This window comes from Neopelma chrysocephalum, unplaced genomic scaffold (assembly GCF_003984885.1).
Source record: "Neopelma chrysocephalum unplaced genomic scaffold, ASM398488v2 Primary Assembly neopelma1_44, whole genome shotgun sequence".
Classification (NCBI taxonomy): domain Eukaryota; kingdom Metazoa; phylum Chordata; class Aves; order Passeriformes; family Pipridae; genus Neopelma; species Neopelma chrysocephalum.
In genome coordinates this window covers 2311917-2325470 of record NW_020897703.1, presented here as the reverse complement: position 1 = coordinate 2325470, position 13554 = coordinate 2311917, and the positions used below count along the sequence as shown (strand labels likewise).

At 45.2% G+C, this 13554-nt stretch overlaps 1 protein-coding gene across 4 annotated transcripts in view; it reads left to right on the top strand.

Moving 5' to 3' along the window:
* The window catches only part of ABCA12 (ATP binding cassette subfamily A member 12), a 107975-nt gene that overhangs the window by 74670 nt on the left and 19751 nt on the right, over positions 1-13554 (top strand). For 3 of the 4 annotated variants that reach the window (XM_027678020.1, XM_027678021.1, XM_027678019.1), the window contains 12 exons: positions 101-256; positions 1034-1211; positions 2729-2947; positions 3589-3785; positions 4185-4345; positions 5311-5535; positions 6658-6796; positions 8141-8393; positions 9577-9663; positions 10792-10885; positions 12390-12517; positions 13389-13476. In XM_027678020.1, the coding sequence (XP_027533821.1) occupies positions 101-256; positions 1034-1211; positions 2729-2947; positions 3589-3785; positions 4185-4345; positions 5311-5535; positions 6658-6796; positions 8141-8393; positions 9577-9663; positions 10792-10885; positions 12390-12517; positions 13389-13476 (1925 nt within the window). Of the gene's footprint in view, positions 1-100; positions 257-1033; positions 1212-2728; positions 2948-3588; positions 3786-4184; positions 4346-5310; positions 5536-6657; positions 6797-8140; positions 8394-9576; positions 9664-10791; positions 10886-12389; positions 12518-13388; positions 13477-13554 lie in introns of those variants that run through there. The other variant, XM_027678022.1, reaches the window with a different exon arrangement.

Below are 13554 nucleotides of genomic sequence, written 5' to 3'. Positions count from 1 at the left end.
TAGAGATCTCTGTGAAGTTCATTTTGACTATTTTGAGTGCACCCCAAATAGTGATACTTCCTGGGGAACAGACACCTGGATGAGACTCCTCTTCCTGCAGGTAGATATGGCATGGCTGCTCCCTGGTATTTCCCATTGCTTCCATCTTACTGGATCGAATACAACGGTTACCTCCCCTTCTGGAATGAGAAACAAAGAGGCCTTCTCTTCTCCAAGCTGATGTTAAGGAAAGAAGTCACCCTCAACAATAAGATATGTATGTGGATACTACATGGGGTAGCAATGATAACTTATATTTTAGTTAAACAGAGCCAAATTTCTAAGGGGGCACCATACTCAGAAAACACATTTATCTATTGATCCTCATTTTGTAGCACAGGAAAAATTGGAAGCTGGTACTTACATGAATGGAGATTTGGCTTTTAAATTATATTTTTTCTTCCTATTTGGTGTGGAGATCCAGTACTGCTTGTCCCATGCATATTCATGTATGTTGTAGCTGGGCAGTTACCTTACGTGCTTATCTCTGTCTACAACACTCTGTGTAGAAATACACTTTTGTTTGTGCAAGCAAATACGAGTTTCCACTTGGCAAATGGGATGTTTGCTTCTTTGTTCATCTCTTGAAATGTTTAGCCTGTAAAATATTGTGAGCTCACACAGAAAAGCTTTTTTGGTTGTACCCAACTGAAAATACCTCAGCAGTTTTGCTGTATGTCCTCTAATTTTCTGTGCTTGCTTAGTGTAAATTAAGTTAGGTGCTCTGAAACACCTAGATATGAGACCTTTTCAGAAGTGATTAATGCCTATTGTCAGGAGTGATTAGAAGCTGCAGAAGTAAAAAGGAGAAATCCAGGAGAGCTCAAAATGATACAGATCCAGTGACATGTTCACAACGTTCCTGGATGAAAGGCACCTGCCTTGGCTGTATTTTGGTTTTAAAAGCCCTGCTTATCTCTGAGGTGAGAAAAGTATCACAAAGAGCTGCTGCAGTGCAGTAACTGACCTGTGCCCCTTCTCTTCGATGTCGAAGGTGCCCCCCACCCTCACCTGGAACCGGAGCCCACTGATCTCCCCTTGGGAGTCTCCCTCCATGGCATAACAAAGGTTTATGGATCCAGAGCTGCAGTGGACAACCTCAGCCTCAACTTCTATGAAGGGAATATCACTTCCCTGCTGGGACACAATGGAGCTGGGAAAACTACAACCATGTGCGTGCCCTTTAAAGCAGCTCTCTTTTATACTGTGGGGTGTGAGTGGGTGAAGGAGAGAGCAAGTGGGGCTGGGCAGTGGTGGGAGACTGAGAAACTTACTGTATTAGGCCAAAACTCTCATGTAGTTTTATCTGGCTCATGGATGACCTCAGGAGTTCCTGTATCTGTTTGAATTCTTCAGGTTCTAAAAGGTTCTTTGCTGCTTAGGGACACGCTTTTTAATCTCGTGAGACACCTGTAATACCCAGCACAGCAACTACTGAGGTGTTTTGTTCCATGGCACTTTGGTGCCTGGGGTTAGGCTGTTCTGGATGCTGTGGGTAGCTGGTGCACACACCAAAGCTGAAGCAATACTAGCAAGAAAACTTAATAAAGATACACTTCAGCTGTAGAGGCTCATGTGTTGGCTGGGCTGGAATGGCAGGGGATTAATGCATTGGCATTTCAGCCTTGCTGTTTATAAATTATTATTTGACTTGTTAGATAACAGCACTAAAACAGACCTGTAGAACTTGATTTCTCCACTGATATATATGTGCATATCTCTGAAAGCAACATTAAGCTGATAAATAGAAGCCTCAGAAGAGCCAAAACCAGTAAGACAGATGTGTGCTTCATCTCAGCTTATTATCAGTTCATCTCATATTCTGTTTGCAAAGTGTAGGCAAAGGTGATGTGCAGAAAAGTATAAAACCTTCTTGAAACTTAGTGCAGGCTTCAAATCCCGAGTAAGGTCACAAGTTACTGCTTTTTAATGATGGTTAAAAGTCCCAGGAGAGAGAGAAGCTCTGGGAAGGTGAAGGGCAGTCTGACATGCATCTCATCCCTGTAGTCCCTCCAGGACAGCTCCAAAAATGAGCTGTAATGTGCAAGTAGCTATTCTGAGCAGAGGGTGTTTGGCTCAGGTCTGTTGGCCATTTCTCGGTGGGTAATTATTTAGTTGAACTAGATGAAAGTGCTGCCCACTGTGAGGTGTCTTGTCTGGAAGTCCTCTCCCGTTTCTCATTAGTAATGGCAGTGAAACCAGTCTTCCACCTCTGATGTGGTTAGTAAATGAAGAGGTGAGTTTCAGTGTCAGTTGTGGTTACAGTATAAGGCTGTCGGGGTGCTGCAGGCAAACCTCAAAGAATGGAGTGTAACTGCATTACGTGAATTCCCAGTAATTATACTGGAAGTCGAGGGTGTTCGTGAGTGTTGGTGCATGGAATGTGCAGTGGTCTGAGTAGGGAGAGGAAGCCTGAAGAAGATAGAAGTGGCCAGGGTTCAGTGGGTGAGCTTGGTGCTTGCCCTCACGTTCCTACAGAAGGATACAGGGATGTCCATGGATGTTAATGGGCATGCCAGAGCATGGTGAGGCAGCAGGAGACACAGTGGGGAGTGGCCTCTGGCTGGAAGGAGTGGGATGGTGATACAAGGAAACCTTGAAAGTGATGACAGGTACAGGACCACGTGAAAAAAATTACCTATGGTTTTCTCCTTTTTCTAACTCCTCTCTCTCTTTGTTTTTCCTTCAGATCTATTTTGACTGGATTGTTCCCTACATCATCAGGTACTATCTTTGTGTGTGGCAAAGATATCAGGACTGACCAGGAGGTCATCAGGAAGAACATGGGGGTGTGTATGCAGCACAATGTGCTATTTAACTACCTCACCACGAAGGAACACCTGCTGCTCTACGGGTACATCAAAGTCCCTCACTGGAGTAAAGAAGAGCTCTACCAAGAAGTGAAGAGGTATAAAAACAGCAGGGTTGGAGAAGAGAGAGAAATTGTTGTGTGGTAGTGCCAGTGTCACTGCAAAGCACAAATTAATGGATTTGAGGAGAGCTGCAGATCCAGTTTAAGGTTCAAATGATACCCTGGTCTGACTACAGGAATATATTGATACCTGTGGCTGTAAGAAAACAGTGTCTCCTCTCCAGGAGGTTTACAAGCTTCTGTGGTAATTCTTTGGAGATGAATTTATAGGGCTAAGGGTCTAGTCCTTGCTGCTTTACAGTTTTCTTCTGAAAAAGATTTAATCAACCAGTCAGAAAGATGATGTTGGCTTTATTGGTTCTGCAGAGAAGTGAAGCAGCCAGAGAATCCCAGGGAGTTTGAATCTTGATGTCTCAGTTGATGGGGTTGAGCCTTTAACCTTGACTTGTCAGATGGAAACTTTGAAAACATCCTAAAAAATGTTTTAAATTAAAATCCCGATGACTGAGCTACAGGGTGACTCGTCTCCCTGCTCTGTGATCACTCAGTAGAGCAGATCATACTTGAGCAGTTTTTCATTTGCAGTTATGGGGGGTTTTTGGGTATTTTCAGATTCCCTGCTTTTAAAAGATGCCTGAAGGACAACCTTTTGGGGTTGTTTTTCCTTTGTTTTCAAGGACCTTGAAGGAGACTGGGCTGTACAGCCACCGTCACAAGCTGGCTGGTGCCCTGTCCGGGGGGATGAAGAGGAAGTTATCCATAGCCATTGCTCTCCTGGGTGGATCAAGGGTGGTGATACTTGATGAACCAACCACAGGGGTTGATCCATGCTCCCGGAGGAGTATTTGGGAAATTATCTCCAAGAATAAAAAAGGTACTGTGATTAAATGAGATGCTGCCCAGTGGCGAGGGGGACTTCATGTCACTTTTGCGAATACGGGATCAGGGGCTTTGAACTGTGGGTTTTGGAGGGCACAGAGAAAGAACTGTGGGAGACTGGGATTTTGCAGGTCTGGAGGGTGCATCCTGGTTGGTTTCTGTAAATTCAGTGTCATTTGAAAAGTAACTTTACCCTAACACAGAATTTAAAATACAGTAACTTTCAGCTTCTCTCTGCTGTTGCCTGTCATCCAATATGACTAATAATTACAAAAAAATGCAGTTGATTTTCACCTGATACTCAGTGTCCCCTCACTCATCAAGGCTTCCTCCTGTCTCAGGTGACCATGTGTGTTCATTCTGTGGTGGCTGACATCAGCTTTGTGTTTTCCAGGCAGAACCATCATTCTCTCAACACATCACTTGGATGAAGCCGAAGTTCTGAGCGACCGAATTGCCTTCCTAGAGCATGGAGGGCTTAAATGCTGTGGTTCACCTTTCTACCTCAAGGAAACCTTTGGTGATGGATACCATCTGACACTCACCAAAAAGAAGGTTTGTGTCTGAGCTGGTCCTGGAGCTGGAGTTCTGTCTCTGAGGGAGCCATCCAGGCTTGTTGAGGAATGTAGGCACTTAGAGCTGTACTGACAGGAGCTGAGTGACAGATCCAAGGATAGCAGTACCAAAGAGCTGTTGAGGATCTGGATGTGGGCATGCTGCTTCTCAGTGAGAGATGCCCACAGAACATGTGTCCCTGCTTTCCTCAAAGCAGAGGAAGGCTCTCCAGTAAGGCCACCAGAACAGCCTCCATGACCCTTGGAAACAGGAGCATCAGTGCTCTGCTTTGTTGAAAAAGAACAGGGTCTCCTTGAGTGTTAAAGACAAGGCTGGATGCAGACTGAGAACTCTGGAGTTCAGAGGAATAAAGCAGATGGAAAGAGTCCATCCACACTGTCTGGCCTGAGGCAAAGTGTTCTGCTTGCAAGGAGTGAGGAACTTTGCTCTTGACGGTGTTCATTACAGTGCTGTTGGTGGGCCCAGCACACAGAATAATGAGCAGATACCATGGGAGACCAGTCCCTCTTCCAAATTGCTGGCAGTAGAGATAGAGAAAATGAAAAAAGACCCATGTGCAAGCCTTGTTTTTCTTGGGAAAGAGAGTGTGTGTATGCTGGCAGCCAAGCTCAGGTGGCAGCTCCCTGATGGCCAGGCCTTGTCTCTGTTGTACCACAAACCCTCAAACCAGTACAGAGTGGTTGATTGAGCCCAACCTCAATCCCTGTAGGCAGAGGGAGCCCAGCGAGGTTTTGGATGGACCAAGATGAGCTCAGTGCCACACATCCCTTTTCAAGGGACAGAAACCCCCTTTCATCTGCTTTGCTATTTACCTTGGAGTGTTGAGTACCTGGTCTGAGATCACTTCTGGATTATGCTCTGGGACAGGATTTGGGCTACATCCTGCAGGAGGAAGTTTGACCTCACAACCCTCTCAGTGACCACAGATTGTTTTTCTTTTTCAGAACATGATAGAGGAGTGTGACACCTCAGCAGTGACCTCCTTGATCCAGTCCCATCTTCCAGAGGCTTATCTCAAGGAGGATATTGGTGGAGAGCTCGTGTATGTGCTTCCCCCTTTCAAGTCCACAGTCTCAGGGGCCTACCAGGCGCTTCTCAGAGCCCTGGACAGCAGCTTGAATGATCTGCACCTTGGCTGCTACGGGATTTCAAACACGACTGTGGAAGAGGTATGAGCTCAGGATCCACTGGATGTAAGGAAATGTTATGGAGATTAATTTCACAGCTCTGCTGTAGCTCTGCTTCCTGGGCTAGATGGTGGCATGTTTTGGATGTGGGAGTTTCAGGCAGGGAAGAAGTGGTTTGGTTGTACAGCGAGTTACACTTAGGAACATGTGAGTGTGTAGGTGTATCCATAAATCTATACATATACTAATGCACAAAGTTTGCACTGTCTCACCTTGCTAACAGCTCAGAAAATGAGATACTGGAGTTAGACTAAGGAGAGAGGGCAATGATGTGTTTCCCCTGGAACTATTCTCCTGGCCTCCATGCCTCTGGAGATGGGAAGGAGTCAGCAAACCATCTAAACGATGGACTTGAGCATGAATGCTGAAATCACTGTGTTGTACAATTGAGTCACCTGGTGCATCTTAGCACAGGCACCTTTCTTCCCATGGGAAATCTTTGGTCAAATAAACACATTTAATTGCATCAGAAACAAAAAGTAAATTATGAGCAGTGCTGACCTTGTCTTGCAGAAAGGAAGGAGGAAGATTGTTACCTTTCTACTCAGAAATGGTTTCTTGCTTTTAAGGTGTTTTCCCCAGGCAGCAAGAATAAGTTATACATCATGTACCATGTGCAGCTTGGGTGCTATGGCTGCACAGTCCCAGCGAGGAGGCAGTGGGGCTGTCAGAGGCTAGAGGGGAAAATATTCCAGGGAAACAGCTCTCCCTGTTTCTTCCCTGGTGCCATGCAGAGAACTCCTGTGTGCTGCTCACTTTGTGGGTGTGAGAGTAGGGTTATGTAGGGCCTGAGATGAAGTGCAGCCTTGTTCACACCTACTCACTGGCCACAGAGCAGGGGGTTCTAGGACAAGGTGAGTCCAAGGGGCAGCTGCAAAGGTTTGAATTTCCACTGCTGCAGCAGAAGAGAGACAGGAGGTGACAGGGAGCTGGACAACAACAATTTTACACTGATAAAAACAGAGCACAAATGGAATAGAAAGAGGATTGTAATGCACAATCGCTGCACCAACTACAGCTATGAAGCAGAAGAGTGGATTCTGGTAATTGTTTTGGTAAATGGAGTCATTTGGACAAATTTTCCTTCATATTTTCTTGCTATAGGTGTTTCTCAATCTGACAAAAGAGCTGGTAAAGGACCAGCAAGAAGATGCTGCACTACCCCACCAGCTGCCTGGAGCCAGTGGTCACAGTGGCAGTGACGGAATGTCTGTGAGCACAGACACCTTCACAGACAGAGACGGTACTCAATTACCTCCGGGTTTTATTCCAGATCTATCACAGATGCAAACAGTGACAGATGGACTGATTTGAGCTCCCTGTCTTCTTTCTTTGTTGAAAACCACATTTCATCCAGCCAGGAATCACAAAACCAATAAATCACTAGAAATACAGCACTCATCAGTTCTTTAGATCCTCTGGTTTGGAACAGTCTGAATCACAGGATAAATTACAGAGGGATTTTGTTTGCATCTGCCTTCCTTTAAATTGATCCAGGTTTTAAGCTAATCAAATACAGCGTGTGGGTGAAAGAGTAAATGTGTACCTCTGAAAGTAATTGCTGTAATAGATGTAGCGGATTATTTCTCCATAAGTAGCAGAATTGGAAAGAAACTTTGTGGAAACCCCTTAGTCTGTTAGAAAAGCAGCACAGCTCTGAGCTGGCTCCTCCTTGCTACTTTTTTGCTGTGTCCCAGATGTTGCTGTATGGTAAAGGAGCCCAAAGGACCAGACAGTGCAATAAATTCACATTCAGAAGAGGATCAAGCTACCCCACTGTCCCTGAGGGCTTGAGAGCTGCTGAAGGTGGCACAACCCCAAAATGGCCAAATACCTGGTTGAAATGCTTTCTTGGGGTAGAAACATTTTTTTCTACTTAACACCATTTATAGTTAGGGAGGCATCCAAAGGGCAACTCAGAGGTATTTTTGTATTCACTTCTCAAAGCTGACCTGCAGTGTAAATGTTACTGTAAACAGTCACTCATGTGTAGAGAAGTGTTTTGTGTCACCCTTAAACAGAAGATTGAAAAGGATTTGCTTCATGTTGTATTATATAGGTTAATATTTCATGAAGAGGAATAGGTTGCACAGGATTTTGGCTCTACTTTCACTGTACCACAAAATCTCTCCATGCACAAGGTCAAGTGGTTTGTGCTTGTTTTCTAATTTCAGGATTAATTCTGTTATTGATTTTTCTGAGGACCTGTTTTTTAAATGATGAAAAATTTCAGTTTGTAAATCTAAGAATAATATGCTTCCCCTGTAAGTTGTAGCTGGGTAGGAAGAATGTAGATAACTTAGAGCATCTGTAAGTCCGTATTTCTCTTGCAAGATCTAAACTGAAAATCAGTACATGTACACATTTGAAATGAAATAAAAAGACTGGTGTTACATGAGCTTAAGACTCAAGCCAGAATCTGAGTCCTGTCCCAAGCCTGACCCTGTGCATGTTCCAGCTTAGTAGTTTTGATTTTCCATCTTTAAGGGTGTGCAGGAGGAGAAATGTACTCCCAGAGTACTATAACCATCAGTTCCCTGCACTGCACAAATACTCATCCATGACAAACGTCTTCCTTTGTACCCAGATCAGCTCCTGATCAGATCCAAAAGCCTGCAGGGTTTGCCACTGCTGCTGAAGAAGACTTCAGCTTTGTTCATCAAGAGATTCCACCACACCCGGCGGGATGTCAGAGGCTTCATCGCTCAGGTCATCCTCCCAGTCCTCTTCGTGATGGCTGCCATGGGACTTGGGACACTGAGAACCAAGGAGACCGAATATCCCGAGCTCCTGCTGTCCCCCTCTCTGTATGGCACATCTGACCAGGCAGACTTCTTTGGGTGAGTGGTGGTCTTGGTGACTCCTAAACACATTGGGTTATAATGAGCCAGTTTTGCCTTCAGGATTATTTCTAAGCATAGCCAGTGGAGAAGTGTTAGTGTAGTTATGTTATGCAGTTATGTAGAAATCCTGTCCTAAGGGATCTCTGGGGCAGATGGCTTGGTTCAGACCAGCAATTAAAAAGCTCCAGAAGAACAACCTCTCAGTTGGAATTAACTATGAAATGTGTGAGGAATGTTCTTGGTGTTTCCATTGGAGTCCTCTGGCCCTTTGACAGCCATAGGAATTTTCTTGATATATACACACTTGCCCCAGTGAGAAATGGAGGTCCCCGCGTCAGTTGTCTCCAGCATTACAACTCTGGGATTAAAATTCTATCCATCCTGTGAGCTGTCTGCATCACCCTCCTCTCTGTCAGTACAGAACGTGCTTTCCTGCCTAGGCCCTGCTAGTCCAAGCCACACAGGCAGTTTGAAGAGCATGTGCTTCTCCAGCATGATTAAGATGTCACCATTTAATTACTTCATTGTGCTTAAAAATCCTATTACCAAAATGATTATAATTTGTATCATCCTGTTTTCATGTTGTGAACTTCTTTCCTTCTCCAGTGGTTCTCAGCTCTAAGTCAGAAATATAAAATTTAGCTCTAAAGCAAGTGTGCCTGCTCTAGGTGTCCTTTCCCAGGACTGCTCATGCCTTTCTACTTCAATCCTGCTAGATGGGGGAATGAGCCAGAGCTGCATGTCCAAGTCCTCTGTTCCTAATGTTCCCAGCTTCTCCTGATGGATCATTGCTAGAGAGCTGGGGCAGAACCAAGGAGCTTCAAGAATGACCAAAGCCAAATGGGTGTCACAGATGAGAGAGCTGATTGAGACAAGGCTGGAAGTAGTGCCTGCAAATTGCAGTAGTTGCATTTTCCCTGGAAATAGAATCTTGATTGTCCAAAAGTTCATCAGTATCTTGCTTGGATCTAGAGGCACTGGAGTAGCTCCAGGTGTTGGGCAGTCCTTTTAACCAGTGTGACTGTTCTCATGTACTGCATGTACTTCAGTGATGTTTCCACAAATATTTATTGAACACCTTAAATATATCCTGTCTCATTCAAACAATTTTCCTCTGCTTAGTAATAGTGGAAGTTCTTTGAACCTTTTCCTGTTTTCTTTTTTCTTTGTTAAATCTTAGGAATTTTAATGAAACCACAGGTGCTTTAGTTGCTTCGATGCTTGCTTTCCCTGGAACGGATAACACGTGCATGAACGAAAGCAATTCGTAAGTAGTTGTTGGGTTTTTTCCCACTTAAACTCTGAATCTGCAAGGTAATTGGCATGACATTATTAGCCATTAGACCTTAATAACCATCTTTGATCATCTTCAGAATTTTCATGCATTGGTGCCACCTGCAGAGAAAAGGCTCTGCCTGTCTCCAGCTTGGCTTGCAGACTCTTTCAGCTCCTTAGGAGAGGCTCACTGACCATTTGCTTGGATGTGAGTGAGCTGTGAGCAGGGAGCTATGTAGACCTGGTTGGTGTAAAGCAGACCTCAGCCCTGCTGAGAGCTTGGAGTGAAGGCTTGAGTCTGCCAGCCCAGAACTGTAGATGTTCTTAAAGGCAGGAAACTACACTGTGCTTTAAGGAGTTCCACATGGCCCCAGGACCCTGACACTGATGTTCTTTGCTTGCCTCAAGTATTCACCACCACAAGTGGGCTCCTTTATTGCTATGAATAGTGAGGAAGCAGCTTTGGTGGTGGCAGGATGCCAGGATGAATCAAGCAATGCTCACCTCTGGGAAGTGGTCCTAGCTGTCCCAATAATACCAGTTATATAGTGAGCCCACAAAGCAAGTTCTCAGCAGAGCTTTGGTTACCTCTATGTAAAAGCTGTGTCATGAGGGCTGGTTCATTCTAGGCTCTGCAGATAAATTCTCAAGGAACTGGTAGTAAGATCCTGGGCAGACTTGCATGGTTGTGTGTGCCATGTATCTGCAGGCAAATATTTATCCTGGGAATTTACAGTGACAGCCTGGGCAATACGGTCCATCACAGGACTGCCCAGCTATTGCCTGGACAACAGCCCTTATTCCTGGGCTCTTTTGAGATGCTTTTGGCCTTTGTGTGCCAACTCCTTGCACTGTCTACTGTGGGAAAAGTGGTGTCTGGATTCTTTTCTGAGCAACTGAGCGAATCCAGGCGCGGGGAGCTGCGAGGGCTCTCTGCCGAGAGGCACGAGAACAGCAGGAGGAGGGGTATTCCCTGAAGTGCCCAGAGCTGACAAGAAGGTCTGCTTTTTTGCTGAAGCTGCTCAACTGGCAGCCTTGCTGTCATTAAACATGACAGCAATTAGCTTCGTTTGCACACCTGAGCATGGAGAGCCTCAGAGGAAAATGTGTTCGTTTTCAGGCAGTGTTTGACAGAGGACATGCTTGGCCAGTGGATTACCAGTGGAAACCAGGGAACTAAGTATTCTGCCTGCAACTGCACAGATGGCATCCAGGTAATTTGGATAAACCCAAAAGTGAGGGGGCTTGGGGGGATTTTTGGGGGGCCTTGTATGTTGGGAGTGGTTTTATGGGCAGGCATGATGCTAAGGGTGACTCAGCGTTCAGAATCCTCCTGTCTCTCTTTGGCCTTTTTGATTTTGTACACTGGATAACCACTGTCTGCACCAGCTTGGGGCCAGGAAAGGAAACAGCCTCCTCATAAGATTCACACTCTTATGTACCTGCCTCACTCCCCACGGTAGAAAAAGGTTTAATGGTGTTTTTGAATGTCGTTTGATTGTCCCATTTAGCAGAGGTGAGTGTGTATTCAAGAGGAAAATTTCATCTTATACAAGCACTGTCATTATATAAAAGCACAGCTATTATTGCTGCTTGCTCTTCAGAATTTAACTTTATGCAAAGTCTTGATCTGCTCCTTGTTATAAAAAATTATGATTAATAATATTAATTATTTGCATTATGATGGTACATACAGAGCCAGATAAGGGCACTGCTGGGCTTAGTGGGGAAGAGGCAGATTCTGCCCCAAGTGTGTTACAGTTTTACAGTTCAGTTTGGGGTTGAGCTCTCCTCCCTCCAGTGCTGTTCACCTGTCTTCAGCTTTTTTCTAGTAGAAAATCAGACTTGTGGCACAGTGTGAAGCCATTTGTAAGATAAAGGATGTACTTAGTTGAACATTCTTAGTCATTCTTTAAAATGCAGCTATTTTCTGCAGTTTTCTGGACATACACTTAATTTCACATCATTAAAAGTATTGGCATAATTTCTCCAGTAAGTCAGGATAATGTTCAAAGCTGATTCTCACCTCCAGTGGGCACAGGCAGGTGTTCCTCAGCATGGAGGAAACTGTTCTGTGTATTCTGATGAACACATGCACAATGGGGGAGTGCAGGGCTTTTGTTATGGATGAACTGAAGGAAGCAGCCAGCGTGCTGTCTGGTAGGACACTTCAACCTCATGAAACAGTCCATGTGACTTTGACCCTCACTATTTTAAATTATATATTCAGAACTAATTCAAGGTTTCTCTGAAGCCCAGGAAAACATTCCCAGTGACTGACATTAAAGCAGAAATGTACAGTGTAGCTGCTGTGAAATGGAAGATGAGAGTTTGAGGCCACCACAGTTTTCTGCTCTGTGAGTTGTTTTGCCCTCTGCAGTTGTCTGTGCAGTCCCTCAGCTAAGTAGGATCAGCCTTAATTCAGCCAGAATCTTCGTGCATAGCATGAAGTACATTTCAAGGTCTCACTGATGTCAGTAGAACTGAAGTGTAGATTTAAGCCAAGGTTGTTTATAAGCACCTCCCTAAATATGCTGGGACAGTATGCAGGGATGTGTGCTGTGTGTCTGTGCACACTGCTTTCTGAAGGATCAGCTTCTGTAGGAATCAGTCTCAGGACCAGAACGTTGCCATTGCCTGCTCTCAATCCTGTCCTGATATGGTAATTTTTAGTTAAAATGCAAACACTAACATTTTTCTTCATTTGTCTCTGCTCAGACATGTCCACAGATGAACTACACTCCCCCTCACAGAAGGACCTTCTCCACACGGACACTTTACAACCTTACAGGGCACAATGTGGAGACCTATATCCTGGCAACCACCAAAGACTTCCTGCAGAAACGGTACGGCACAAACCTCCAGTCCCTCTCTGAACTGCACTGGGAGCAGCCTCTTACACCTGTCATGTCCTTGTGCTTGGAGAATTGACAGTGCAGTGGGGGTTAGAAGGGCCTCTCTGGGAATCTGGTGAAGGGAGGAAAAGTGTCCTGCAATCAAGGAATTAAAGGCTTGTGCAAGTGCTCTGCTTGATCATAGCAGAGATAGCCCAGGGATAACGTGTCAATCACTGGATATGTTGGGGCTGGATCTGCAGACAAGGCTTTGTCTGACTCAGAAATCTTTAAAAAGAGGAAAATCTGACTCAACCTATCATGAAGTAAACCCTGAGGAGAGACTTTCCTCCAGGTTTGAGTCTCTGAAGAGCCTCGGTGTGTGCCTCACTTGAACAGGCACAGCCATGCCAGTGAAAGCAGAGGCTGAATGTTGCCTTGTGCCATGGGGCTGTTGGAGCTGTTAGTGTGTCTGGACTCTGCCACACAGCAGGGCTTGGGGCAAAAGTAGCCTGTCACTAAGGTTGTCAAGGAGTGTGTTCATCTGCCACTGATAAACTGAGCCGTACACCTCCTGGGTAAGAAGCAGTCACCTTACTCCAGTGTGGCAGGCACGCAGGTTAGGAGTCCACACGGCTCCAGAATCTTTCTCAAAGGGAGGCTTTCAGCACAGTTTTGTGATTGTGTTGCTAAGTTTCTTTCTCTTTTTGCCCCGCCAAAAGGGCTCCTGCAGCAGTGGTGGCTTGGCCCTACACTGGGATAAGTTCTTTCAAGTCAAGCTGGAATTCCCTGGGGTGGCAGTGGCATGTTGGCATGCACCAGCCAAGGGTATTAGAGTGTTTAGATAAGGGTAGCAATGCATTTCCCTCTGGTTTTCACCCAGGTATGGTGGCTGGAGCTTTGGGCTGCCTTTGACATCAGATCTCCAGTTTGATATCAAGCCAGTGCCCCCCAACAGAACACTGACCAAGGTAACTAATCTCCATCTCTCTTCCTGGCATGGGGAGCGTGGGATCCAAGGGAAGTGATGTTGAATTCATGGATATTGC